The sequence below is a fragment of the Rutilus rutilus genome, assembly GCF_951802725.1.
Source record: "Rutilus rutilus genome assembly, chromosome: 20".
Lineage (NCBI taxonomy): Eukaryota > Metazoa > Chordata > Actinopteri > Cypriniformes > Leuciscidae > Rutilus > Rutilus rutilus.
In genome coordinates, this window is record NC_140225.1 from 2189647 (window position 1) to 2216814 (window position 27168).

The 27168-nt window shown below is 38.2% G+C and overlaps 1 protein-coding gene across 3 annotated transcripts in view; it reads left to right on the forward strand.

Annotated features, from left to right (window-relative positions):
• Positions 1–27168, forward strand: part of arid4b (AT-rich interaction domain 4B) — an 83395-nt gene that overhangs the window by 18700 nt on the left and 37527 nt on the right. For all 3 annotated transcript variants that reach the window (XM_084391836.1, XM_084391837.1, XM_084391838.1), the window contains exons 3-4: positions 17401–17511; positions 24793–24858. In XM_084391836.1, coding sequence (XP_084247962.1) covers positions 17401–17511; positions 24793–24858 — 177 coding nt within the window. The remainder of the gene's footprint in view (positions 1–17400; positions 17512–24792; positions 24859–27168) is intronic.

Sequence of the window (27168 nt, forward strand, 5' to 3'; positions counted from 1 at the left end):
GTGTGCTTTATTATTTCATTTATATTTCAATTATTTATTATTATAATATTTCATACTTTTTGAAATGAATGTATTATTATTATAATACTTTTTTTTAAATGAAACTAAACCCTCATTCAAGTGTTAATAAAAAAAAAAAAAGAATTCATGAATCTAGATTATTATTATTTAATTTTTTTATCTTTCTTTTGATATATTGCATGTTCATATATTTATACAACAAAATATTCTGGGGGCCATAAAAGTTTTGTGAAAATTATCAAAAATCCTGCCGCTGGCAACTTTTTTAGAAACACTGGCAGGGAAAGAGTAAAAAAAAAGGCCATATACTTAATTTAAAGAAGTGTAGAGACTAGAATCGCTGGATATATCAGTCTGTCATTACCAACAGCCTAATCTGATTTCTGTTTTGAGAGGTCAGTTTGTTAGAAGGTTCAGAGAAGCTGTTTCACGTCACAGTGCTTTCGAGTGCCGTTCTTTCTTTTGTATTTGTTTCATCGCAATTGAATTGAAGGAAATGAGTCAGTAACTCTTAGTTATAGTTTATTTTTTTGATGGGTTATGGTAAGAAATTACAGTCATATCTTGCCAAAGCACTCAAAAACATCAAGGAAAACAGGTCGAGTCGGGATAGGAGAAGGGTTCTGTGTGTTGAGGTTGTGTGTCGTCTTACATTTTGTTCTAGACCAATCCAACCCTGTTGTAGCAGAACAGAATAGATCCATCACTCTTTTGGTTCACTCTGGTCTTGAAGAGCTTGCCAAACCCAAACTTTTCCTCATGTCTTAATATCAATCCTCAATTTTGCAGTGTGAAAAGGCAAGGGAGGGGTTCGGGAAACCACAGCCGAACAGATTCCAACGCAGTCTCGTATTGCCAAGGGATGGTCATGTAAACATTCTGCAGCCGCTCGTTCCCAGGCGAGGAGGCTCTGCGAACTAATGAGGTGTTTATGCTGGAAAGAAGTGCCTGCGACTCCCTCTTCCACTGACTTCATCTGCCACTATTGACTAATTGCCATGAATAAAGTCACACATCTCACCTAAAGAGCTTCCACCATGACGCTCATCGTTTCAGATGCAATCCTTCAAAGCTACGGTATTCGTGCATCTCCATTGAAAAGTAAAGATAATATTGTAATACGGATAGTTCTGACATAAAATTCTGATTGGAACATTAGTTCTGGAATAGCTGATAAATGCATCGCTATGAGGGCACATAAATTCTCTGTTAATGTGACAAGTTGTAAACAACTAAACTCCGCTTCACATTTTGCCTAACAAATTGCTTAACAGAAGTTCTTTCTTATTTTGTTTGGGACACGTTACCCTATGTTGCATTCCAGTTTACATTGATAACTACTGGTTGACACATTTCCACCATTGCAGTGCCTCCTCTGAATTTATTTAGGGTGTATGTTTCACAGCCAGATGTGTTGGTGTGGTAGGAAATGACCTAATGCAGTGTATTAAACTGGTTAAATTTGGTGTCAGCAGTCTTTGTAGGTGTTAATATGCAATATAGTCAACATTTGAAGTGGATCAAAACCTCTCATCACAGTTATACATGCATTTTGAACAAAACCCGTTCTTAAAGGGACGACTTTGATGAACTTTTTTTGATCCACTTCAAATGTTGGCTGCTGTAGTTTGAATGTGATGTTCTGTCTTTTGCTTCTATCAATTGACTTACACAAAACGATTGATAGTTTGTTTATGAAGAATATCAGGGCTCCATATTGTGACATAATGATCACATTTTACAACCTTTTTTCCTGCTGGTGCGACTAAAGTGTTTTAGAGGTCGCACTGGTGCCACAACCAAGTTGGCAAACTCAGGCATGAAAACTCCTCACCTTTCGGCGAAAATCGCCGTTTTAAAACCTAAAAGGGTCACCTACGTGATTTGTGCAGATCCGATGAGAAAATATTTATTGGGGGTGGGGGGGGTCGTGGTCGAGGCCGAGGCCAGCATTTATCCCCTATAAAGTTACCATAAACTTCGCAGCTTTAAAAAACAATCATCATTCCTAATGCCAAAACATGACAGCCAATATGAGTCAGAGTAACGTTAGGGAAGAAATGTTTTCAAAGTCTTTTACACCGTGAGTCTGACAACTGCCGATCAAAGAACCGCACGTCGGAAAGCAAGCCTGAGGTAAGTTAGTTTACAATGTTAACTGTCCTGTCAGATACAGACAGCAATGTTGCCAATGGCATTATTTTTACATTTTGACATAGTGGGCGAGATGATATCGCGAGCGGGCGCGGGCGCCGTGATCGCTGAGCGAGCAGGAACAAGTAACAGTTAAGCAGTGTTATTCATTGCGCGGCTCGCGAGCCTCATGTGGCCAGCCAAGCTTTAATTTGTGGCTCGCATGGCGGTAAATAATACGGTGATGTGATTATGCATTCACTAGAGATATTTCATAAAAACATTAATAACAAGTACATAACCCGTTAAAAACTTAAAGTGTCAGCTCTATTACAAATATTTTCGATCGGATTGAAAGGGGTGGTTTACAGAGAGAACGTGAAAAAACTTGATCGATTGAAAACCGAAACTGAAAGGACGACGTATGACGCGCTGAACGAGCTGTTCTCCTGATGAATAAAGTGTCATATAAATGAGTATCCTTTCATTCTATAATTCTCCTTTCACTCAGCATCTGTGAAGTGAGGCAGGACAACGGCTCACCAGTCCTTGTTTCAGATTATCATACAGACGACTGGTTTGGGGCATTTTTAATGTGATAAATAGTAGTAAATAGTTTTTTTTTTCTCTGACACCCGATGAAACACGTAGATCAGCGGCCCATTGGTTCTTTTCTTGATTTACACTGGGCTAGCCCAATCACATCTTTAATGTGAAGTATAGAAATATACTCTTTCCAGTATAGAAATTAGTACAAAACTAATTATGAAAGTTTCCTCTATTTTTTAATGCATTTGTTTTACAATATATGGCTATTACTATCATGGGATTAATATTATAACTATTATTGTAGCAGTAATGTAGACAGACACTGTAACTAAAAGAGTTTTGAAAATTTCTTTGTTTAATTTGCACCAGATTGATGAATTTAACATTAAAAAGCACAAATTTTTCTTACGGGGGAGCCTGCCCCCGAACCCCCCTAGAGTGCCAGAGGTCCACTCATCACAGTGATCCAAAAGTCCTGTGACAAACACTGGTAATACTATGCCAATGCAGCTTACAGGTTTTTGGGGGGCATTTATCACTATGGAGTATAATTCAATTCTATTAATAAGTCAGAATTTCATCTGTTCGAGTTAACTCTTACGCGTTACTCACTCATTACATTTTTGGGGGGTGGGGGGTATATATGCCGCATGCCCGCATCCTTCTCACCTTTTTTACCCCTGACCTGTTTTCATGCCTGCAAACTAAGAAGAGCTGCCATTTCTGTTTCATATGAGAAACACAGTATTAATAACATCACTGCAAGATCTAGTGAGAAGCTAGAATTCAAATTGTTATAAACCAGATCAGATCAAACAGCGCTGACGTGGAAAACCAGAAACATTGTGCCATGAAAGTTATATTAGGCTTTTCACTTCACAAATCACCAACATTCACCATGGATTTAATGTATAACGCTAACTGTAACCATGGTATTGTGGCAGAAATAGTCAAACGTTTTTACATTATTCATTTCAGGGTTCTTACAACCTTTTGATGTTAAAATATTGACGGAATAGTTCATACAAAAATGAAAATTGTCCTCATTTTCTTACCATCATGCTATTCCAAACCCAGATGCTGCTTTTAAGAAACTGTATGCATCTGTTTCCATACAACAACAGGTCATAGTGACTGATCTGTTAAGCCTCAAAAAGAACACACACAAAAAACAGTAGTCTAAATTATTTGTGCACTAGAGCTGGGTAAAAAATATCGATTTCTCGATTTTAATCAATTCTCATTTTTACGAAACGATATCGATTCTTAAATCCCAAGAATCGATTAGTCATCCTGTTTTCAGTTGATGAATGAATGGAACATTGTAGCGCATCCCATCCAATAAATCGCAATAATCTTTGTGCTTTGTTATTATTGATATGAAACAAAGTCTCAGATTTCAAATTACGTCCATTTTCTTACGAAATTCAAAAACATAATTACCGTTTCGGCGCTGTGGCGTGAGATCGCTCTGGCTCAGCTCTAGAGAAGCACATGATCTTCTCTTCCGCCTTAATAATACCAGTTACAGCGCGAAATAAACATGAATGAGCATCTGAAAGTGTGTTAAAAGGTAGAGTTCAACTTATCGAAATCCGTATCATGTGACATGGAGTCGCTCAATCAGTGTTTCAACCGTGGAAAGACGTCAGTAAAACAGCTTGTAAACAATGTCATGTAACGTCACATTTACCCCAGAAAAACCATATCCAGTGACCATAAACTCGTCAGTCAGCTAGAAAAATTAACTCTAGAGAGGAGCATATTACTAAATATATGCACCATATTACATATTCATTATAATTTTTAATGTTCTTCAATATTTAATGCATGTTTGAATAAATCTGGAAAGTTTTTTTTATGACAGCCACCATTATTGTAATACATTTTTATATAATTTCTTATAACTTTATTATTATAACAATTTATAAAAGTGTATTTTAAGTGTTTGTATACAAATCAGTTCATTTTTACCTTCAATATTATATATAGGCCACAACTGACTCCCATAGTTTACAGCATTAGTGAAGAGATTTGTTTTCCTTGAGAAAATTTGCCATGTATTGTTCCTGATATCCAAAATAATCAACATTGAATCGAATCGAAATCAAATCGAATTGTGAAATTTGTGTCAATACCCAGCCCTATAGTGCACTATATTCTTCACACAAATCTATTGTATGGCTGTATGACTTAAGAAGAATATAGCACTCAAGTCTTATCGAGTACTGTCATGGTGTCTTTCTTTTTTTGTGTGTTTAAAAATATAAAAGAAATGAAAGTCATACAAGTCTGGAATGATATGTTCATTTTTGAGTGAACTATCCCTTTATGTTCATGTTCCCCTTTTGAAGTGATTATAGGCTGTAAAGCGAAAGCCTATGTAACGCTCATGAACTCCGCAGATTATCATACCCATAAAAACACAGATTTGGATGCTCAACTCCATGCATTTTATCTGCATGCCTCACTGAAGGGGATTCAGAGGATTTTTTGAAAGTTAATCTGCTGAAAGAAACTCTTCTTGAAGTTGAGGGTCGCTCTGATCACGCATGAGCTGAAAACACCTTACGGGCTCTGAATATATGAAGCCAAGAGTAATAAGTGTGTTTGCTCGAGGCTTCCTGACCTTCAGATCTCGCACATCTCCAGTTGGTCACCATCTGTGTCCGAATTTGCTGAAATGGGTTTCTAAGGCTGAGTATCTCTCACCATCCTTTATTAAGAACAGCAGATGAAACCCTGAAAGACTGAAAAACCTCAAATATGCACTTCCATTTATTGAATGAAATACTAGTTTGCTGTTTTTAAAAAGTAGTAGTGCTATAATGGTACTAGTTTGCATCATATGCAGTATGCATTATGCAAATGAACATTTAAACAAGTATCATTAAAGTAGCTTCATTGTTTATAAATGGAAAGTCACGTTGAGCACATTGCATTGTGGGATGCACGATTGCACACAGTGTGCTCTGGTTGCACATTTTGGCACTTGTTAGTAGGTCATCTGGGTATTTCATGCATATAGATCATTCACACACTGTGCCCAGTATGGAAATAACACTCTTCACCTTTAAATCTGTGAGTGATTTCTGTTCTCAGAGTGTTTTGTGGCTGTTTTCTGTCAGTATGTCTTGCTTCGCTGGAGAGTGACGGCGTCCGTAGCGCTGACTGTTGTTTCTCTGTTTCTCTGGAGCGCGTGAGGAGGACTGATGGCAGTCATCTAAGAGCAGATTGTCAGGGCTGTTTGTGTGATGTTAATGAACATCTGTGGCGTGTCTGCTGATGCCCCGTCAGGCTGAGAGCCACAGGATGGGCAGCGGAGCAGAGCATGCTGGGTACTTCACTCTTTGGCAGCGCCACGTTCCTTCTGGAGACTGAGAGAGCTTGTGACCATCTAGCTGGGAACCCCAACAGAAGTGAAATGTGGCGTACGTGTTGAGGAAATTCCATTTCAGTTCCATTTATTGCTCTAAATTGTTCATTTTACTACCGAACACCACACTAAAACAGTAAAATACTCTCTACACTGCTACTGAATCTGTAACACGAAAGGTATAGTGATCAGTGTAGATCGAACCCCAAAATGAATGATCATTTGGTTCTTTTTAATGAATCAAAAACACTTGAATGACTCAGATCGTTTACTGAATTATTCCGACTCATTAATTTAACTGCATTTGCCATGTTTCACTCCAGATGAACTAAAACCCGTTGCTGTGTTATGTTGTGTTTAAAGCTTTTGGCACTAACACCAGTGTTACTGTGACTCTTTCCGTGCCATTGACAGAATTTTGGGGCTGTTTGTGATTTCACTGTTATCCGGTAGGTGGCGCTATTACACTTTTTCTGAAAGAGTACAGAATCTTCGGATCAAAAAAGAACCAGAAACAAGCAATAAAAGCATTGCTTTTGCACGTTTTCTGCTTTTTTGTTCAAAATGTTGCTTTTTTTATTAAACTTACCCACATTCAAGTGTTGATTAAAAAAAAAAGAAAGCTTGAAGCTAGAATAAAATGTTTCATGACATTTTTATGAAAATAATCAAATACGCTGGCGGTGTTTTGCAACTTTTTATTTTTTTATTTTTTCTAAGAAACACTGGTGGGAAAAAAGTTAATATGCACAATTTATTAATAAAATATGTTAGTGGTAAACTTTGTTTTTGTATTTTTATGTAGTTTATATAAATTACACCAATTAAAAGGTACTTTGTACATTTATATCTGTGAGAAGTCATTAAAAGTTTGTGTTAAAACACTATTAAAACACCTTTTGTAAAAAGTACTGAAAGAATCGCTAATGGAAATGTAAAATAAAAAGAGAATTATTAAACATACAATTTCCATCTCTATTCATCACTCTGGTCTAGATTTTGAGCGATCACTTTTGGCTTTTGGATAAGTGTTAAATGTTTGCATATTTCAGTGAGTTTGTTGGTCACAGGGACTAACATTGTGAAGTTAAAGAGAGAAATGAGACGAGGGTGTGTGAGAGCTCTGGCTTGATGAGTTTGGTAGTACGGCAGGGTATTGATTATAGCAGAAAGGACTCATAAAGCCGCCACAAAGTGAGCGTGATTTATAGATGTGACCCCCACACTAGAGGTCAGTAATATGTTAAAGCCTTTAGAGTGGCCGATTGACCAGTTCATTAGGTTTTTAAAACATTTCTGACCAATCTTACCTTACCAAACTTTCTCAATCTCAATTCTTCATTTTGAATATGCAAAAGTCTGCCAGTAGGTCATTAACTCACATTTAAGTGGGCAAATCTCATTAAACCATGTTCAGGCCACATTTCACCCCAGAATCTAAAGAATATAGATTTCTCATTACTGCAATACAGTCGTTTTATTCTTGGTGTTTTTTTTTTATTTATTATTATTATTATTATTTTTTTTTAAAAAATTTTTATTAAGTCCTTTTTGTTCAGATGGGTTTTAAACTGAATCTTACAGAAATTATACAACAATATGGTGAAATGCTATCGTTAGGGCCCTTGTAATGTGTACTGATGCTGACAAGGTCTTTGTATAGTGCCAACGATTACGAAATCACAGTTCTGTTTGTTGTTATTGGTATTCAATGAAGCTTCTCTTGTTTTAGTCGACTGTGAGTCAGACCTCTCCATTATGCTTTTCTTTGCCAAATTTCATGCTGAGGAAACTGTTTTATTGACTAGATTTAAAGAATAGCGTTAGCAGCTCAGATCTACCAATGTACTTTTTGGTTCTCCTTTCTTTTCTTCCATGGCCATTGCAGTGCATTTAGGGCAGCATTGTTTGACTAAGCGTTCTTGCATCTGTTAAACAGCACAAAACATGCTTTCCTGTACATAATCATGGTGTTCATCATGTGATCCTCAGAAACATCAGCTCTTTTTGTGGTTGCCTGTTGGTTGAGGCACTTGTCATCTGGCAGTCAGTGGTTTGTTTAAGCTGGAAATTTAAATGTAGCAGCTGTGTTTAATTTCCTGACGCTTTACAGCTAGCATGATGGTTTTCGCTGTTCACTTTCTCTGCTTTCAGTTGCACAAAAAGACTGAGAGCATCTTGTCGCAGTTAGTGAAACAAAGTTCAGGGAGTCACAATGCAATTGCAAAACAATTCTTAATGCTTCTGTTTTTTAAGCAATGATTCAATAAACTAATTGGTAACACTTCACAATAAGGTCCTATTAGTTTTTAATATTAGTTAATGCATTAACCAGTGGTGAGCAATACATTTGTTCCCGTATTTATTAATCTATTGGTTGTGCTTCAGCTCTGTGCGGATGAATTTTGTTCTCCTACTGCTCATAAAACATTCACTACTTAAGAGATATATCCAGTTTAGATGGAAAGGATCTCAGGCTGACTAGATGAAGACGATACTGTAGTTTTACCCATAAATAGACACGGTACGTCCTTGAAAATAAATTCAGGCACAGGGCTGCAACAACCCTAATTAAATTTCACAATAGATAGCCTAATGCTTTACAGCAGGGGTCCCCAACCCCCGGGCTGCGGACTGGTACCGGTCCGTGGGACGTTTGGTACCGGGCCGCACAGAAAGAATAAATAACTTACCATATTTTCCGCACTATAAGTAGCTCCGGAGTATAAGTCGCATCAGTCACAAAAATGCGCCATGAAGAAGAAAAAACATATATAGCCTAAGTCGCACTGGACTATAAGTCGCATTTATTTAGAAATTTATTTAAAAAAAAAAAAACAGTGTTACAGACGGGACAGTTCTCCGTTACGGACGTGAGCGCTCTGAAAGCGGCACTAAAAGACTGCTTTAAAACTTTCACAGAGACCTCAAACAGAAAGCACAAAGCCTGTCTTTAAATTTAATTTCGTTTTGTATTAATTGTATCTTAATTTTAATCAATGTTTCATCAACCAATTGTCTGGATTTAATAAATAAGAAGTAAATATATTAGAAAATAGATAATCACGACACGGAGGCGCCGGCGCGTGAACAGGAGCTCGTCTCATAAATTAACCGAAACTCAGCGTATAATTTAGCCTACTTGCCTCACAGACCTGAGACATATATAGAAAGCTTGAAATGTCTACTTTTAAACAGAACAATTCAAAACGAAAGAAAACAGACTGATCTCTGCTTATGTAATCCGTATGAAATGTGCATTTCTCTCTGGCGCGTTCATTACTGCGAAGATCGCGAGTCAGCATCGTCAACTTCATCTTTCCAGCCGACACTGACATAAAAAAAAAACTGGTTTATTAGTAAACAATTAAAATGTCTCCTGCTATATTTTACATATTCATAATCATTAATTTGGCCGGTTCGTTGTGACAGCTTTTAGGTGATTATCCTCCGGTCAGCATTTGATTCCCGGAGATTTAGCGGCTCCATGTCAATCTTTCTCGCTCGTTGTGACAACTAACCCCTGCCTCACACACACACACACACACACGGGGCAGTCATGGCCTAGTGGTTAGGGAGTTGGACTGGTAACCCAAGGTTGGTGGTTCGATTCCAGAACCGGTGGAAAATGACTGAGGTGCCCTTGAGCAAGGCACCTAACCCCTAATCGCTCCCCGGGCGCCACACAAAGGCTGCCCGCTGCTCTGGGTGTGTATCCACGTTTGCAGTGTGTGTGTGTTAACTACTCACTACTCTGCTCCTAATGTGTGTGCATTAACTTGGATGGGTTAAATGCAGAGGTCAAATTCCAAGTATGGGTTACCATACTTGGCCGTCACGTGTCACTTTCACTTTCACTTTCACACACACATGACATGTGTCAAAGCAGCCGGAGCAACTTTACTCTATTTACAGATATGACTAGACTTTACTACCGATCAGCCGCCGCACTGACAAGGATTGGGATTTACTAGCAATACATTTTCTAGCAATTTTGAACATTGTGTTAAGTGTAGCTCATTCTGATGTTTGTCCATGATTAAGGTTCTTTGAGTCTTTGGTTAAAAATGTAGAAATCTATGCTCTCAAGAAAAGTCCACATTGTGAAGGATCAACTGGCTGTTGTTTGTAGAAACCAATCATCCCGATGACCAATCTCTAATTCTTCGGGATATGAAGAAACCTGGAGCTTTTAGCCGTGGTCCGACTGGCTGGTTTAAGCTGTGAAGTCTCCACGTCATGTTCTTGTGGGTGTCTGGAGGTCTAAAGACACAATCAGTAGCCTTGGGAACCCTCGTGTCTGTGTTGGTTAAGTTGTTATGTGAGTGGGTGGGTGGGTCGGTTATCTCTCGGCCTGTTGGACTCTTCAAACGAGAGAGACGGGTCGCCAGGGTCCGGAACACAGAGCCGATCCACCTACACATGCTATTCCTGCTCTTACTGTCATCTGAAGATAAATAAAGAATGAAGCGTAATGTAAGCTCAGAGCTGAAATGTGCTGGCCGGATGTCAGTGCAGTTTATGAAAGGTTCAATTATACTTTAATCACAGATTATGAGAGAGATACCGCCATAACTGGAGCGTTAATGGTGTGTTCACATGGAGATTAATGTCTTCAAGTCTTCAATTATTTTTCTCAGTACATCAAAATACATGCGGCCTGAACTGCATGGTGCAATCTGAGAGTAACTTTCATTTACTCGGGTAAATTAAATTAATTAAAGTTGATTTGGTGATTCAAATGGATGGCAAAAGTCTACTATAAATACGACATCTGTATGTTTACATTGTTTTTAGTGTACCAATTTCGTAAAAAAAAAAGAAAGATGTTTTTACTTTCTGAATGTTCACCTAAATACCTGAATACAACATATACAACTTTTAATTTTAATAATGTATTAGTTAATGTTGAAGTTAAGAATACGGATGTTTCCAAAACATACGCAGCGTAATTGCGCGTTAAAAACTAAGCTCAGAATCGATCCAGAATTGTTGGAGAGAGAATCGCAATGCATTGTGTGTGTGTGTGTGTGTGTGTGTGTGTGTGTGTGTGTGTGTGTGTGTGTGTGTGTGTGTGTGTGTGTGTGTGTGTGTTTTTATAAATTCAGTATGTTGTTACTATTTAACTTGAGGTGTGTTCAGTAGGATTATAGTTTTTTGCTTTTGTACAAAATTTAGCATTAAAAAGTGAGAAATTTCACTTAAATTTAGGGCTGCACGATTAATCGAAATGAAACCGCACGTGATTTGGCAAAGGCTGCGATTATTTTATGCGCAGCTTGTCAGTGCAGCGGCTGATCGGTAGTAAATGTTTCTCCATCTGAACACTAGAGGGCGTCTCACACACACACACACACACACACACACACACACACACACACACACGCCAAATCATCTGAACACCAGAGGGCGTCTCACACACACACTCCAAATCATCTGAACACTAGAGGGCGTCTCACACACACACACTCCAAATCATCTGAACACTAGAGGGCGTCTCACACACACGCCAAATCATCTGAACACTAGAGGGCGTCTCACACACACACGCCAAATCATCTGAACACTAGAGGGCGTCTCACACGCCAAATCATCTGAACACTAGAGGGCGTCTCACACACACACACACTCCAAATCATCTGAACACTAGAGGGCGTCTCACACGCACACACTCCAAATCATCTGAACACTAGAGGGCGTCTCACACACACACACTCCAAATCATCTGAACACTAGAGGGCGTCTCACACGCCAAATCATCTGAACACTAGAGGGCGTCTCACACACACACACACTCCAAATCATCTGAACACTAGAGGGCGTCTCACACGCACACACTCCAAATCATCTGAACACTAGAGGGCGTCTCACACACACACGCCAAATCATCTGAACACTAGAGGGCGTCTCACACGCCAAATCATCTGAACACTAGAGGGCGTCTCACACACACACACACTCCAAATCATCTGAACACTAGAGGGCGTCTCACACGCACACGCCAAATCATCTGAACACCAGAGGGCGTCTCACACACACACGCCAAATCATCTGAACACCAGAGGGCGTCTCACACACACACACACACACACACACACACACACACACCAAATCATCTGAACACCAGAGGGCGTCACACACACACACGCCAAATATGCCCCGCTGCAGAAGTACAATAACACACATCATTCCAGGAAATCCCCATCGCTGAAGCTGAATAAACAGATTGAAATGCTTTGATTGATTTATTAAATATTGTCTTTTGTTGGACAAGAGGTTCATAAATGCTTCATGTTTGGAAAGATTTTTGACGCGTGTTGCTTTTATAAGCGACTCAAACTCACAGTGCTTTCAGATGGAGCAGCGTTTACTAATGATCACTAGGGCTGAAACGATTAGTCGACATTGTCGACAACGTCGACAATAAAAAATTGTCGACAAATATCTGTGTTGTCGAGTAGTCGTTTAATCTCACGTGACCTAATGTAAGAGCCTGCAATATCGCGATTTGACCGCTACGGCGCTGTAGCGCTAGAGTGTAATGCAGCCGTTACAAATGCATTGCGGTAGAAGAAAACAGCGCGAATTATGACGGAGTGAAAACGAATCCGAACCTATGATCCGAACTAGCAAGGTGTGTGAAAGTTTCACAAAACTTCAAACCAAGAATACTGTCGTGTGCAATACATGCAAGGCGGAACTTGCTTTTCACGGGAGCACAACATGCATATTAAAGCACAAGACGAGCCGGTGAGAGGTGAATGTTCTCCAGCTGGAGCTATCAGTAGATCTCTTTATTAGATAATGCAATACTACTAATAATAGCAATAATATTAACAATAATAATATAATTACAGTAATGTGATGATTTATTTTTGCATAGAATAAAGCTTGATCGAGCTTAGGAGTCAGGGCTGTTTTTATTATTGTAACTCTATTAGGTATTACGGTCTTATCACTTGCCTGTATTTTGTTCCATGGTTGTTTTTTATACTGTAAATTAAAAGGTGTATGAGAATGTCTGTCAGCTCAGCTCAATTGTCATGTCAATTAAAAAAAAAAATTATTCTTATAATAATTGTTTGCAGATTAAGTTTTTCTGTAATGCAGCTGATAATTTTTTTGTTTATTTTTTTCTATTGAAAGAGAACAGAAGAATATTTAACCAATGCTTAGAGAGCATTTGTGCGTGATTTGAGTTGGACAGAAATCTGAAAACTTAAAGAGAATGACCTGTTTAGTTGGCTCAAAGTTCATTAAAACAACCATTTCAAAAGCTGAAGTGATTTTCTTGTTTTATATTATAGTTAGAATATGTATAACTCAGAGTTTTAACTAATTGAAAAAGCTGAATAATCGTTCCAAACTTACTGATTAGTCGGAGAAATAATCGACGATTAGTCGATTAACCGTTCTAATAATCGTTAGATTAATCGATTATCAAAATAATCGTTTGTTGCAGCCCTAATGATCACAGAGCCGTACGGCACTGACAAGCTGCACATAACAAATAATCGCAGCCTTTGCTTTTTCGTAATCGCAATAAACCAACTCAGTTAAATCAGTTAATTTCTTAATATATACTTAAATACTTAAAGATGAACTGAACTGGAATTTTGAGTAAAGGTGATATAAAAGATGCATTTTATTTATTCTCATTGGTACAATTTTTAAAGTGGCAGAATTTGTTAAAAGGGATAAAATGGTATGTTGAAAATGTTGTTGTTGTTACACGGGCGCCGCCATCTTGGATTTCAACATTCGGCAACGTCACTGGAATGGTAAGCTACTCGGTTGCTAACCAACACTAGCAGAGCAGCCATTGCATGCAGCCCCTGGATTTCGAGTCCGTAGTGAGCATTTTTTAGCGACAGGCTATTTAGAGAGTTGTACTTTCAATACAACTGGTTCACTGGTGAGGGTTAGGCTAAACCTGAGGCTATTCCGTCAATGTTAAACTTTTCAGGCTGTAGTACAGGGCAGACCGATAGACCAATGGCAAGTACTAACACCACCGATGCTATCTATGTAACCGCAGAGACAGGGCGCTGAAACGCTCCCGTCAAGGCAGAGGACAGAGAAGTATGTTAACTGTTATCATGATAGCAAGCTAAGCAAAGGGCTGGATGTAACGTTGTCACATACACAAACCATATTGTGTTCAATATAGCTTTATAGCGTTCAACAAAACTGAGACACTCATTCATTGAAATTGAGTAACAAAATCAAGCTATATACCAAACGATCCAACCTAGGGAAAGAGCTAGCAGCTAACGTAAACACGTTGGAAGCACTTTTGTCAAACTCCACAAGCTAGCCACCACTCCGACCATATAAACCGTATAAATCATGACTCGTCTCGATAATAATGCGTTTACTAGCTGCTAATAAAACCACAGCAGGTCTGTAAACAGATTCCAATGTCCTACCCACCCTGAAGCTAGCTGATGTCCATCGTCTCAGGGCACATTGTTGATACAGAGGGAGTTCAGTTTTTTTTTTATTGTTTTTTATTGTTTTTTTTTTTTACGTTTCTTCATTCGGATCCATTTGCGATCCATTTCATTCTGAATAAACAAACAACGCAGTTTACATGCTTCATCCTTGTTGCATTATTCACTAAGATAATAATTAATAAATGCACGCACAATTATCCGTTAACTTGATAAATGTTGCAGTCAGATATGTTTTATGCACAAACAAATGCCTTTCAACGTACACAATTCAGAAGTAAATGAATATGCAGCAATTTGTACAAATAGAGAGTCTGTAAGCCTACTATACGTGTTGTAGCCATTAAATAAGCTCATTTAGTTTCATTAAAATATTATTATTTTTTTTATTATTATAATTTTTTTCATCTATGTTGAATATAAAAAAGTTAACAGCATGAGTAAGATAGGATATGCGCAATATATCGAGAGATATGGAGCGGGTCAGACATGATTTTGACCACTTAATTAAGATTTGCATTGTAGAAAGCCTTTCTTTAAAGTGAATTTCGTTTTGTATAAATTGTATCTTAATTTTAATATTTTTTTCATCAACCTGTATTCAATAAGCAAATATAGCAGACATTATAATCATGGAGGCGTCCGCGCGTCCACTTGCATTGCACGTGAACTGGAGAACATCTCATCCTAACTTAACCGAAACTCAGTGTATGCCTTACACACATGATAAATATAGAAAGCTTGAAATGTCTTTAAACGAAACAATTCAAAACGAAAATAAATAGGCTACTCTCTGATTATGTAATGATGTGCATTTCTCTCTATAGGCGCGTTCACTACGGAGATGGCGATCGTCAGCTTAATCTTTGCAGCCGACACTGTTTATTAATATAAATAAATGCATGCGCGTCACCGGATTTACAAATGCACATCTTGCTTGTTGCACGCACACATATTATGTAGGCTACATATTACGAAATAACGAGATATTATGTTGAAATAATTAGGCTAATTATTAATTATCATTATTAATAGTAAATCTATAAGAATATTTGATTGAATGCTGAATGTTGCTTGTTCAATTGAATACAATTAATACTTTAATTGTGATAATTAAAATAATTGATTATTAAATATTAAGTGGCCTATGTTTGCTCATTTATTAATACTATTTGTATATATCTAGCACCCCCTCAGCACCTGCGTGAAAAAATTCTCTGGCGCCGCCCCTGGTTATAACGGCCCACGTATTAAAAAAATGGTAGGTTTAAATCGGGCTTGGGTTCATAATTACAGTTAATGTGTCAGGCCGGGCGTGTGGTGGTAGTCAGATACCCATGCCATTAAAATCACTAATTTTCGTCTGTGTATAGGACCTGCAGCTGCCTATATACCTTCGCAGGTTCTACCATGCCGGTGACGTCATCGGAATTGCCAGCGTTCTTATACTAACAAACGCAATTTTTGTGTTGCTTAAAAAAAGAGCTATATTGATATTTTTAATTCAAATTTTTTGTGTAATTTACTTTTAATTGTCATAAACAACACATTATCAACTTTGATTATTTCAGTTCAGTTCATCTTTAATACCCTTCTTAAATTGGTATCAACTACAAAAATGTTAGTTCTGTGACATCTCTATTGTGTTAATCTGGAGACAAGACTTGAAGATGGATTCTTTTAAAGTAACCACCCACAACACCACAGCATTTCTTATTTTCTTCAGGAATATTGTAAAAAATCTAAAGCTTTTTTAGATTAATTGTCTAATGCTCTGATAGTGATGCATTTTAATGCCAAGGAGTTTTCATATTCCATATTCAGACATCATTACACCCTCAGTACTTGCTTAAAGCTTAATTTTTCTTACTTAATTACCGGTTGTAATCGTTTGTCTCCTAGAAGCATTTCAACGTCAGAGAGGTTTACTGCGGTATACATCATCATGTTTGGTATCCAACATGCGCTGTTTTATTATGTAAAGTGAATGGAGTCATGCACCTGTCTTTCGCTCGTTCGGTTTGTTGACTGGTACGAAGATGATTTAACACACATTTCAGTCATTTCTACTTACGTCTGACATTCCAAGCTTTAGAATAAACGCTAGAAGAAGAAGTTCTAAATAGAACTTTGGGGTTCTTGACTCGATTTCAAACAACCCTTTCTGCCAAAGAGGAGGAATGTCTCAAATGTAGGGATGCACGATATCAAATTTGGCCGACATATTAAAGCCGATAAATAATGGACTGTTTTCTTTGCTTTCCAGCTGAGACGCTTCAGATGTGCACGGTTCTCCATGATGGTCTTGAATTGCTTGAAATATGATTGTAATCACATTTCAAAAAGGAAAATACAGTTGAGTGCAACATGTGCTGTCATATCGGCTACATAAAATGATAATGAGAGCATTATATTTGTGTGCTTGGGACATGGCTCTTAATGGTGAGACTTTTGTTTTTGTAATCAGGCTCTCAAAAATTATATAAAAATTTTGATTTAGATTTATCGGCCAATATATCGGTTATCGGCTTTCAAATATAAAGAATTAGCCTATCGGTTATCGGTATCAGCCTAAATGTTTATATCAGTGCATCCCTACTTATATGATTGCAGAATACTTTCATTTTTTTTTTTTTTTTCTATTGATAAAGTATGTTTACAAGCTGTTTCATTCATAAAATTTGATTACTATTAAAAATGAATGAACCAATTTAATTTATTAATACTAAATTTATGGAATGGAAAATATGAAGCTGCTAACAAGAACCTTTTGTGTAGGGACTTGACTTTTTCCTCACTTACGCCACCAAAAACGTCCTTAATGTCCAGTGAAACTGACGTGTGTTTCTTGTGTTTGTTGTTGCACAGACACTGGAGGAGCCCCCTTACCTGACCGTTGGCACTGACGTGAGTGCCAAATACAGAGGGGCGTTCTGTGAGGCCAAGATCAAGACCGCCAAGAGACTCGTCAAGGCAAAGGTGAGCCACTGAATCATAAGATGAACCAAAGCAGCAGAGATCATTTGAAGATATATTTTGAATGCATGGATGATCATTGATTAGAAAAGACTATTATGCAAATTTGAGGTGAGTTTGATCGTACGAGCATCAAAAAATTAATGTAACATAAATAAAGATAATTAGAGGGATCTGTATTTTGTTTGTTAACTGATGTATAGTTCATCCCTACTATTGAAAGAGAGAAATGCTGGTCTAATGTTGAAATAGACTTAAGTGTTGAGTAGGGCTGCAACTAACGATTATTTTAATAATGGATTAATCTGTTGATTATTTTTTTGATGAATTGGATTTTTTTAAAAAAAGCTTTAATTTCCAACCATTTATTCAAAAACAGAACTGACAGTGCAAATTCACAGTGCAAAAAATCTTTCCTGAGCTGTTAAAGTAATAAAAAAAAAAATGGACTGACACAAAAAACATACCCATTCCATGTATACTTTACATCTGTCAAATATATAGGCTTTTTTAAAATCAAGTGCACAAAAAGATGTATATTTTTGTTTAAAGGGACCTGAGCTCTCAGAACAATAAATAATTTATAAAAAATAAAGAAAAATACAAATCAGAAAACTTAACAGGGTTTGTTTGAACGTCAGAACTTGTTCTCTACACTACACTCACAGACACACACACTCACAAACTCTCACACTCAGACACACACACACTTTCACTTTCTCTCACTCCCTTTGTTCAGACACTTTGCATTGCAATGCAAAATATACCGTCACATCGCCTAGTCAGGCCAGTTAGATATTTTGCTGCATTCTCTTCAAAGGCAGTCTTTGCAGATATCACCATCTTCCTCACAGAAGCAATTCCTTATAGATCAGATATAACCCTGATGTCTATGGTAGCGTAAATAAAGCAGATCACCTTTTGAATGTAACTTAAAGGGTATCTAAACCAACTTTTTTTTTGTTAATGATCTGTAAGAATGGGGCTTCATTAGTGCTGTTCATTGATTCGAGTAACTTTTTTTGACATTTGGGTATAAAGTGTTTTAATTCTACAATATATGGTGTAAAAATGTCTGAGTGCTGCCCTCTTCAGGTTGAACAGTGGCTACTGCAGTTTAATTTTCCTATTGGATGTTTGCGGTACTGCGCGACGTAAGCAGGTTCCAGCTCACCACGCCCTTCCTTGGTACGAGCTACCACGCATAGTTAGGGCTGGGACGGTATGGATTTTTTCTTACCGCGGTTGAAAAGCAAGAAATTCCCGCGGTATTGCGGTAAACCGCTTTAAACCTCAACCCCCCTCCCCCAGTTTTTTTTTTCTGCGACGTTGCGGCTGGAACAACATACAAAGTGTGTCAATGATAATCTCAGGTAGTGTTTATGTGCTTTATTTAATGTTAAAAGCATGCAATGTGACTTTGAATATTGTTTAGTGCTCCAGCTTTGTAGCTGTAAAAGCAACAATGGATAATTCACCTCAGATCTTGAAATTAAACAAATGGAAACAAGAACGTTCAAACTGTGAACATACAAGTGTATTCTTTGACAAATATTGTTTTAGTACCTCAGTAGCCTGTGTATTTTTAATAATGTTTAAATGGTGTAATATTTGTGAATTTGATTATGTAGCCTACTTATCCATTTTCTTGCAAGTGCCGTCAAGATTACTCTCTGGTGCTGTGAGTGTGCACTTGCCGCGACTCGCGAGGGTTGACAAAGGCGGTCTTCACATGAGAGAATTCTGTTAAATAAGCACGTGCAATTAAAAGCTGAGGTCCTGCTTTTACTTTTTTTTATTTATTTACGGTGCGGCTTGGACGCGGCGTCCGTCGAAAATAGACTAGGCGCCTATCTTTATCGAAGCGGCGCTGAGAGACGCTTCTGAAACGCGCCGCGTCGTGGCTGTTGTAAACACAAGCATTGACTAGAGTGGGCGCGATCAGCTCCGGTAGCTGCGTCGCAGCCGTAACACGCCACAGAGTGTAAATAAGGGGTTATAGTCAATAGCCTACGAATGGAATGTTATTATGTGTCATGAAACAACTTGCGAACTTGCGAAAGGTCGGATTTGTTCCATCTTTTGATGATAAGTTTTGTTTCGAAAACCTTGAATCCATGTAAGACACAATGTTATTAGACACAATCCATGTCATTAGAATCAATGTCATTAGACACAACGTTTTTTTTTTTTTTTTTTTTTTTTCTCTCGGTGATGACGGTGACAAGCTCAGACACGCGGTAGGCGTCACGTGACCGCGGTATTGCGGTAATGCGGTAACCGTCCCAGCCCTACGCATAGTATTGCATCAGTTAGGATAGCTTCAAGTTAGCGTAGATTTATCTGTATTTAGTACAGTGGTCAGGAGGGCACGTAGGTGTAGTGTTGCTGGTTGTAACAGCACTGCTGGACTGCATAGCTGAGCTGCATAGCTTGTTGGAAAGCAAGACAAGTTTTGCAGCAGTGGTAGGACAGTAAAGTTAGGCAGATATCACAATTTGGCCAAAAAATGACTTAGGCAATTATGCTATGAGGCTAACGATATGAATATGCCTACAGAGAGCGCGCGCTATTGACATCAACTCGACAAAACTCATCAGATGCATGAGTCGGGCTCTGACCGGGGGTTTAGTTGCCCTTTAATGGTACATATGTAGATTGTGTCAGGTACGTAGTTACGCCAGTAGGTGGTGACAAATGTAAAAAAAAAATGTATTGCATGTATGTCATTGAACTATTCATTTAAGAGATTCATTCAAAAACGCAGATTCATCAAGTAATAAAACAAGCAGACCGCCAAGACTTAAACAAGCCTCATTTTGATGCATTTGTGTGTCGTTGTTATTGGACTTAAATTGTTGTGAAATGTTTTGAAGTTGGAGAGCAAATTGAGTTTTCATTCCTAATGAAATATTCTGCTCCTTTTCCTCCTTTCTCTCATCAGACTTTCTCTTTCTGCCTCGTCTCTGCCCTCATGCTTTTCTCCTGATGGCTCTCTGATGTTTTGTAATTGAGATGTGATTAGCTGCTCCTCGCCAAGCAGAAACCTTGTTCAAGCTTGTAATCATATTCCTGTTGTTGTACTACTGATGACATCATTGCGTCTGTCTGTCTCTCTCTCTCTCTCTCTCTCTCTCTCTCTTCACAGCAGTGTGTCTGTTTGTTCTGTCTCTCTCTCTCTCTCTCTCTCTCTCTCTCTCTCTCTCTCTCTTCACAGCAGTGTGTCTGTTTGTTCTGTCTCTCTCTCTTTCTCGGTTGGTGTTTATCCATTAGTCAAAGAACAGTCTTTACATTCACACTGTAAGTGTGTCTGAGAAATAAGAGCAGGGCATTAGATCTCCTCGCTGTCTGTGTGTTTATGCATGTGAACAGATGTAATGTCCTGTCTGTCAACTGATTTATATACGTGTATAGTAGGGGTGCAACGGTACACGTATTCGTATTGTACCGGCTTTCGGTTCGGTACGCATTACAAACCGAACGGTTCGTTGGACCATTTTTCCTGCCGAACAACATTTCGTTATTTCAAATGTAGGCGTGCGGTAAGCGCGCTCATAATCGACCACAACATTGCCCAACATCAAATGACAAACGTAATGAAAGCGGAACGAAACTGCGCTACTCCTTATTTTGTGCTTCACGGACTGTTTATCAGTTAAGCGAGCCGATCTTGATCAAGAGACACTGTTACTACACAGCGCAAAGAGATCCAGTTAAGTAAGCATTTGAGTTCGCCACAGAAGTAATAACATCGCTGCGAGAGCTAGTGAGAAACATTCACATTTCTCCGTTATTCACGGATCAGACGGCGCTGACGTGGAAACCAGGAAGAAACATTGTGCTTTCAAGTAACGTTACGTCGGTTTTATTTCGACATTATGAATAAAATTGCTGCCCTCAAATGTTAATCTGAAATAAAATTAACCTTTGTTTATAACTACTACAATATTACATTTCATTTTTTTATAAGGAGCTGTTTTTGTTTAATATGCTCCTAAGAAGAGTCCAGTATAGCTCCATCATTGCTGAAAGTAAACAATGACCATACTTTATGATGTTAGTTTTAGTTAAAAAAAAAAATCATGGAAATTTCTCTGGCATTTCTTTCTTTTTGCTGTATCGAAACCGTACCGAATCGTGTAGTAATTTGTAATAATTACGGAGGTTGTCTGTGATCTTAATCCCGTGCGAATCGGTCATGTCTGTAATTTGTAAAGTAAAAATTCCCCTGCAAATTACCGACCATATTTCGCTGAACACCGAGGTCCTGTGATAATATTAGTCCCGTGCGAATCCGCATCTCTGTGATTTGGCGGGGTCGTTTATAATTTTTTCAAGGTTTTTGTTTCCTGTGCGCTTTTTTTATCCATCTTTCGCGAAGAATGGAGTGTTGGAGTGTTTTGATAGTATTTTGGGTGCTGGGTCATATCGCTATACACCATGATACGATATAACTATACAATTTGCAGAAAGAGAAAGCTGAAAACCATCAGAAGAGCAAAACAAAAATAATGATTAGATGACATATTAGCAGCATGTGGTAAGGAACATTCTTCTGTTTATGATCATACAGCTAACGTTAGACCTATAATAACAAGACATTTCCAAGCAATAGCCTATTGACATCACATCCGGGACATAAGTCAGTAATTTTGAGTAAAATCACAGGCTTCGTTTATCCCGTGCGAATGCGCGACACGAAATTCAGATGTGGGGGGTAATTTCTAAATCACACGAGGTCCCCAGATAATACTAATCCAGTGCGAATAGAGCCAATGTCTATAAAACTCGTTAAAACTCCACGAATCACAAGCGTATCGGTGAGAACGCTCGTTAAAACAGCATACACACACACACCCGAACTGCACATCACATATTTTACATTATCGATACTGCTTTCATTCGTAATGCAACGGGCCGATCTACGGGACATAAATTGAGCCTTAAATTAAGGGGTTATTGGGCTGTTCACTGTTATACAATAAAGAGCCTGCACAGCGACAGGAAATAGAAATGAACACAGAAACCTGCCTAGAGCCTGTACTTGCTCAACACTGACGGTGGAGTTGCGCTCAGGAGTAGAGCAGCTGTGGACAATTTTCTTTTTCTTTTTTTAACGGCTGCGGACGAATTCTTTCTATGCACACACAAATATGACGTCACACTCTGCGCGTATGTTTTAAAAATATAATTGAACATGTAAATAGTCCTAGCACTTTTTAAATAGCTCACTTAAAGTGTTTATTACAAATAAATTACTAAATGCTTAAAATGAATAAATGTAAATGAACAAACATTTTCGTTACATTTACAATCCTGTGAAAACACTTCCCGTGCCCGTCCACATTCCTCTCTAACGACGACACGTTTCGTCGGGCCATCCGTCCCTTTGCAGATGTGCGTCGGGGTTTCTCTCGTCATTAAACCGCGGAGACGTCGCCTAATGCCTCAGAAAATCCGATCTGCCTGTTTACATGACAGTCGCATTGGCACATATCCGATTTATTTCCACATATGAATGAGGCCTGAAATCGATCTCGAAATATCCGAATGCATGCGTTTTTTCCCTCTTTACACGGTCATAGAGCACATCCGATCTGTGTCACATGTGAGCAAAAAATCGGAATTGGGTCACATTTCACTGACAGTGTAAACGAAGCCTTATTCATTGGTCATGTGCGTGTGATTTTATGTACTGAACTAGGGCTGAACGATACATCGAATTTTCATCGTCATCGCGATATGAACTCGCGCGATGAACACATCGCAACAGACAGCCTGACACGATGAATAAATGCCTGGTTCAGATTACAAGATTTTTGTGTCTGTTAAGATAGTCACGGTGTCAGATTACACGATTTTGACTACTAAAATCTTGTCGTGTGTGGACAAGAAACATGTCAGACTACACGTTGCTTTCCGACCAGTCATCGCGTGCCGTCACACGCACACATTCACTCGCACGCACACACACTCGCGCACACACACACACACACACACACACACACACTCACTTGTGCTCGCTCACTCACTCGCACACATTCACTCGCACGCACACACACTCGCGCTCGCTCACTCACTCGCACACACTCGCTCACACACACACACACACACACACACACTGTCCCTCGCTCGCTCACTCACTCGCTACATACATACATACATACACACATATATATATATATATACACACTCACACACACACACACACACACACAGTGAGTGTAATTGAAGGTTCATTCGTCAGGAATGACCTGTTGCAGAACAATCAGAGCTTCATCAGACGTGACTGTGGCGACATGCTGAAGTGTGAGACTTATTATCTCCTGTGACACTGACACATTCATACACACACACACACACACACACACACGTCTCACGGATGATATTCATTCGACAAACTGCTCACAGCTGGAGAAGTGCATGTGTAACCCTAAACACAGTCATGGCAGTGTGAGAATACATGGACTTCACTGAGTTTATCAACTATAGACTTTCTCATATTCTTGTTTATTATCAGTATGCTTATGTATATTATACAATCCATATATTAACATTTTTGTGGATCGGATTCTCTCAAAACAATGTGCTGGGCATATTTTTTATTTTATTTTAAATGATGACTGTTATTTGTTCGGACCGTAATTAACTTTTTTAGAGAGATAAAAAATATATTTAAAAGTTTAAATATTAATTTCTTTATTTGTAACATGGAAATATTAATATTCTGTGACGCTGCTTTGAAACAATGTTTTGTAAAAGGCGTTATACAAATGAACTTTAATTGTATTTTAATTGATACTTCAGTTGATTCATGCATTTCGATGTTTGGTCACAAAAGTTGTTTTGGACTTTATTGTTGTGTGTGATTTTTTATTTTTATTTTTCTCAAGTTCTTCATGTCATTTAATTCAGATTTCAGCTTGTGAAATGAAAAGGATGAATCTCAATTCTTATGCGTGGCGTCTCACAGTGTTGTGTGTATTAGTGGAAATATGACATCTTGTTCCTCCATCTCTATCACAGCGTGTTTCATCCGCCCCGCTTTCAGTATAATTATCTTCTGTTCTGTGACACTCAATGATTGGGTTACCCAGCGTGCCTTCTCTGCGTTTGGTCTGATATCAACACAGGGACGTTCGGGTCTCTGGTGAGGATCCGGCTTCCCGATAGGAGCGATCGATGCTTCTTGGCCGTTAGGGAAAGCCCTTCCGTGTTTCCTATCCTCATTCCTCACTGACTGTGTGTGTGTGTGTGTGTGTGTGTGTGTGTCTCTCTCTCCAGGTCACCTTCAAACCCGACGCGTCCACTGCGGTGGTGCACGATGAGCACATCAGAGGACTTCTGAAGGTAAGAGCAAACCTGCCTCCTTCAGCACAAACACAGGCTGTGGCGCATCACTTCCTGGGCTTTATGAGAGTGTGTCTGTTAGTGGTGCAACGGATCACAAAACTCACGGTTCGGATCATTTACGGATTTTGAGCCACGATCATTTTTTGGATCAGCCAAAAATAAATAAATAGGGGGGTGGTAATTGTAACTTTGCTTTTCATTTATTACTTAAAGCTCACTAGAGGTACTTCGATACCACAGCAAAAACTACTAGCCTAACTGTTGAAGTTCAAACATTAAGACGAGTGAATAGTCAGTAATAAAATAGGAAAAAATACACAAATTACAAGCAGAGATGAATACTAAATAACACAGGTACAAAGTCTAACAGTAGTGTTCAGGCAGGGCCGGTTCTAAGGTCAGTGGATATTCGGGGCTTTAGCCCAAACTACAATTGGGTATTTTTATTTAAAGGAATTCATTAATTATAAAAGCCATTTAAGGGAATAAAGAAAAAGAAAGGCTTATTGTATTAGTGAAATAATTGTAACTATTTGCAAATAATATTTTATTTTTAATTATTCATGCATTCTCTCTAAATGAATCAAGGAAATTATAGCATATTGTCAATTCAAAAAGGCAAAATTTAATAAATAAATAAAAAAGTTGAGTAATTTGCGTCACCGGATACTGTCGGTAGTTGAACATTTCTATTGTAAAACAGTCAAATATTAAATGTTTGTCTACTTACATTTTACCAGGCATTCGTTCACTTCTTTAATCATTCTGACATTGATGAGCGAGACCGCTGAACTTTTAGTCTTCCTAACAACAAACAGAGCGGTGCGTAATGCATCAGAGCAGCATCAAGAATATCAAATATATTGCAGTGAATCTCTTATTTGCATCTTAAGTTTATTGCCAGTAATAATGACAGGTTTGCGAAAGTGTAGAACTCGGTGAGCTCGCGCAAAACACACCTTCAGCACAGCGACTCATTTAACCGCCTCTGATTGGCCGATGCGTCCAACAGACATGTCTGTGATTGGCTACAATGCTCAACGCTGCAAAAGCACGTTGTAAGTGCCTTTAATGCAAAGGGGAAAATATAAATAAAACTGTAATATGCACTTTTCATGATTAGGTAATCGCGGCTGCTGTAATCTTACTCACATTTGTTTTTCTGATTAATTGTTTTGGTCTATGAGAAAGACAAGGTAACAAAATATTCCGGGCTTTACTAAAAACATTCGAGGCTTAAGCCCTCTTAGCCCAGCCCTAGCGCCGCCCCTGTATTCCGGTACAGAAATGTATAATTAGGCCTAAATGTAAAATAACACTGTGTTCTCTGTAGAAATTAAATATAGGTTCATCTTTAAGACCGAAGAAACCTGTCCATGATTAAACTAAAGCGAAAGTCCTGCGTGATGCAACCAAATCAAAGCTGTTTGTTTTGCTCATGTTGTTCCAAGCCCTTTTGACTTTCATACTTGAACGCAAAACAAATGAAATATTTGTAAAGTAGCCCGTGATCCCATCTGTTAAGCTCCCAAAATGCATCACAATGACACGTTGATTTGCACACGGTGTTAAAACTATTGTCTGGAGTTCATGTTTGATGGTGCCAGTGATGCCAGTCATCCATATAATCCTCTATTTCATATTTATATTGCATTGAAATCTTTGTTTGTCCCTCATTTGTTTAAAAATCTCCTGGCAAGCCAGCCGTTGCATCTGTGGCTGTGATTATGAATAGGACAGTAATTATTCTCCGCCATCAGCTCATCAGAAAACATCTCGCTTATGTCTGGCAGAACTGTTTGCTTTGAGCACTTAGTGAGAGAATAAATGACAAATGCAAGCAGCAAATAGGTGAAAACCACTGATGCCCAGACTAGCTAAACTCTCAGAGCTAGGTATTTATTGGTTGTTCGCAGGCCAGATTCATTACACTTGAAGTACATTAGCAATAAAAGGCCAAAAGAAATGTAGCATGTGAATATGTTAATATATTTCGACGCTGAGTCTCAGAAAAGCATGTCCACGTTTTGGAAAATGGAAGAAATTAAGTTATATTTTGCATAAAAATAAGATAAAGGACCATTTAGATTGGTGTTTTTTTTTTGCTTTGTATGTAAATAATATATCAATTTGTATTATAATTATTTTATAATAATAAAAAAATTGCATTACAGTAATGGTAATGAACTTAAACTGGCATGAAAATATCAACAACAAAAAATATTCTTAATGTGTGCTCAAATAAGCTTCATTTTCTTCATGGATTTAAATTTCACATAATTTATTTATTTTATTTTTGGCCTTATT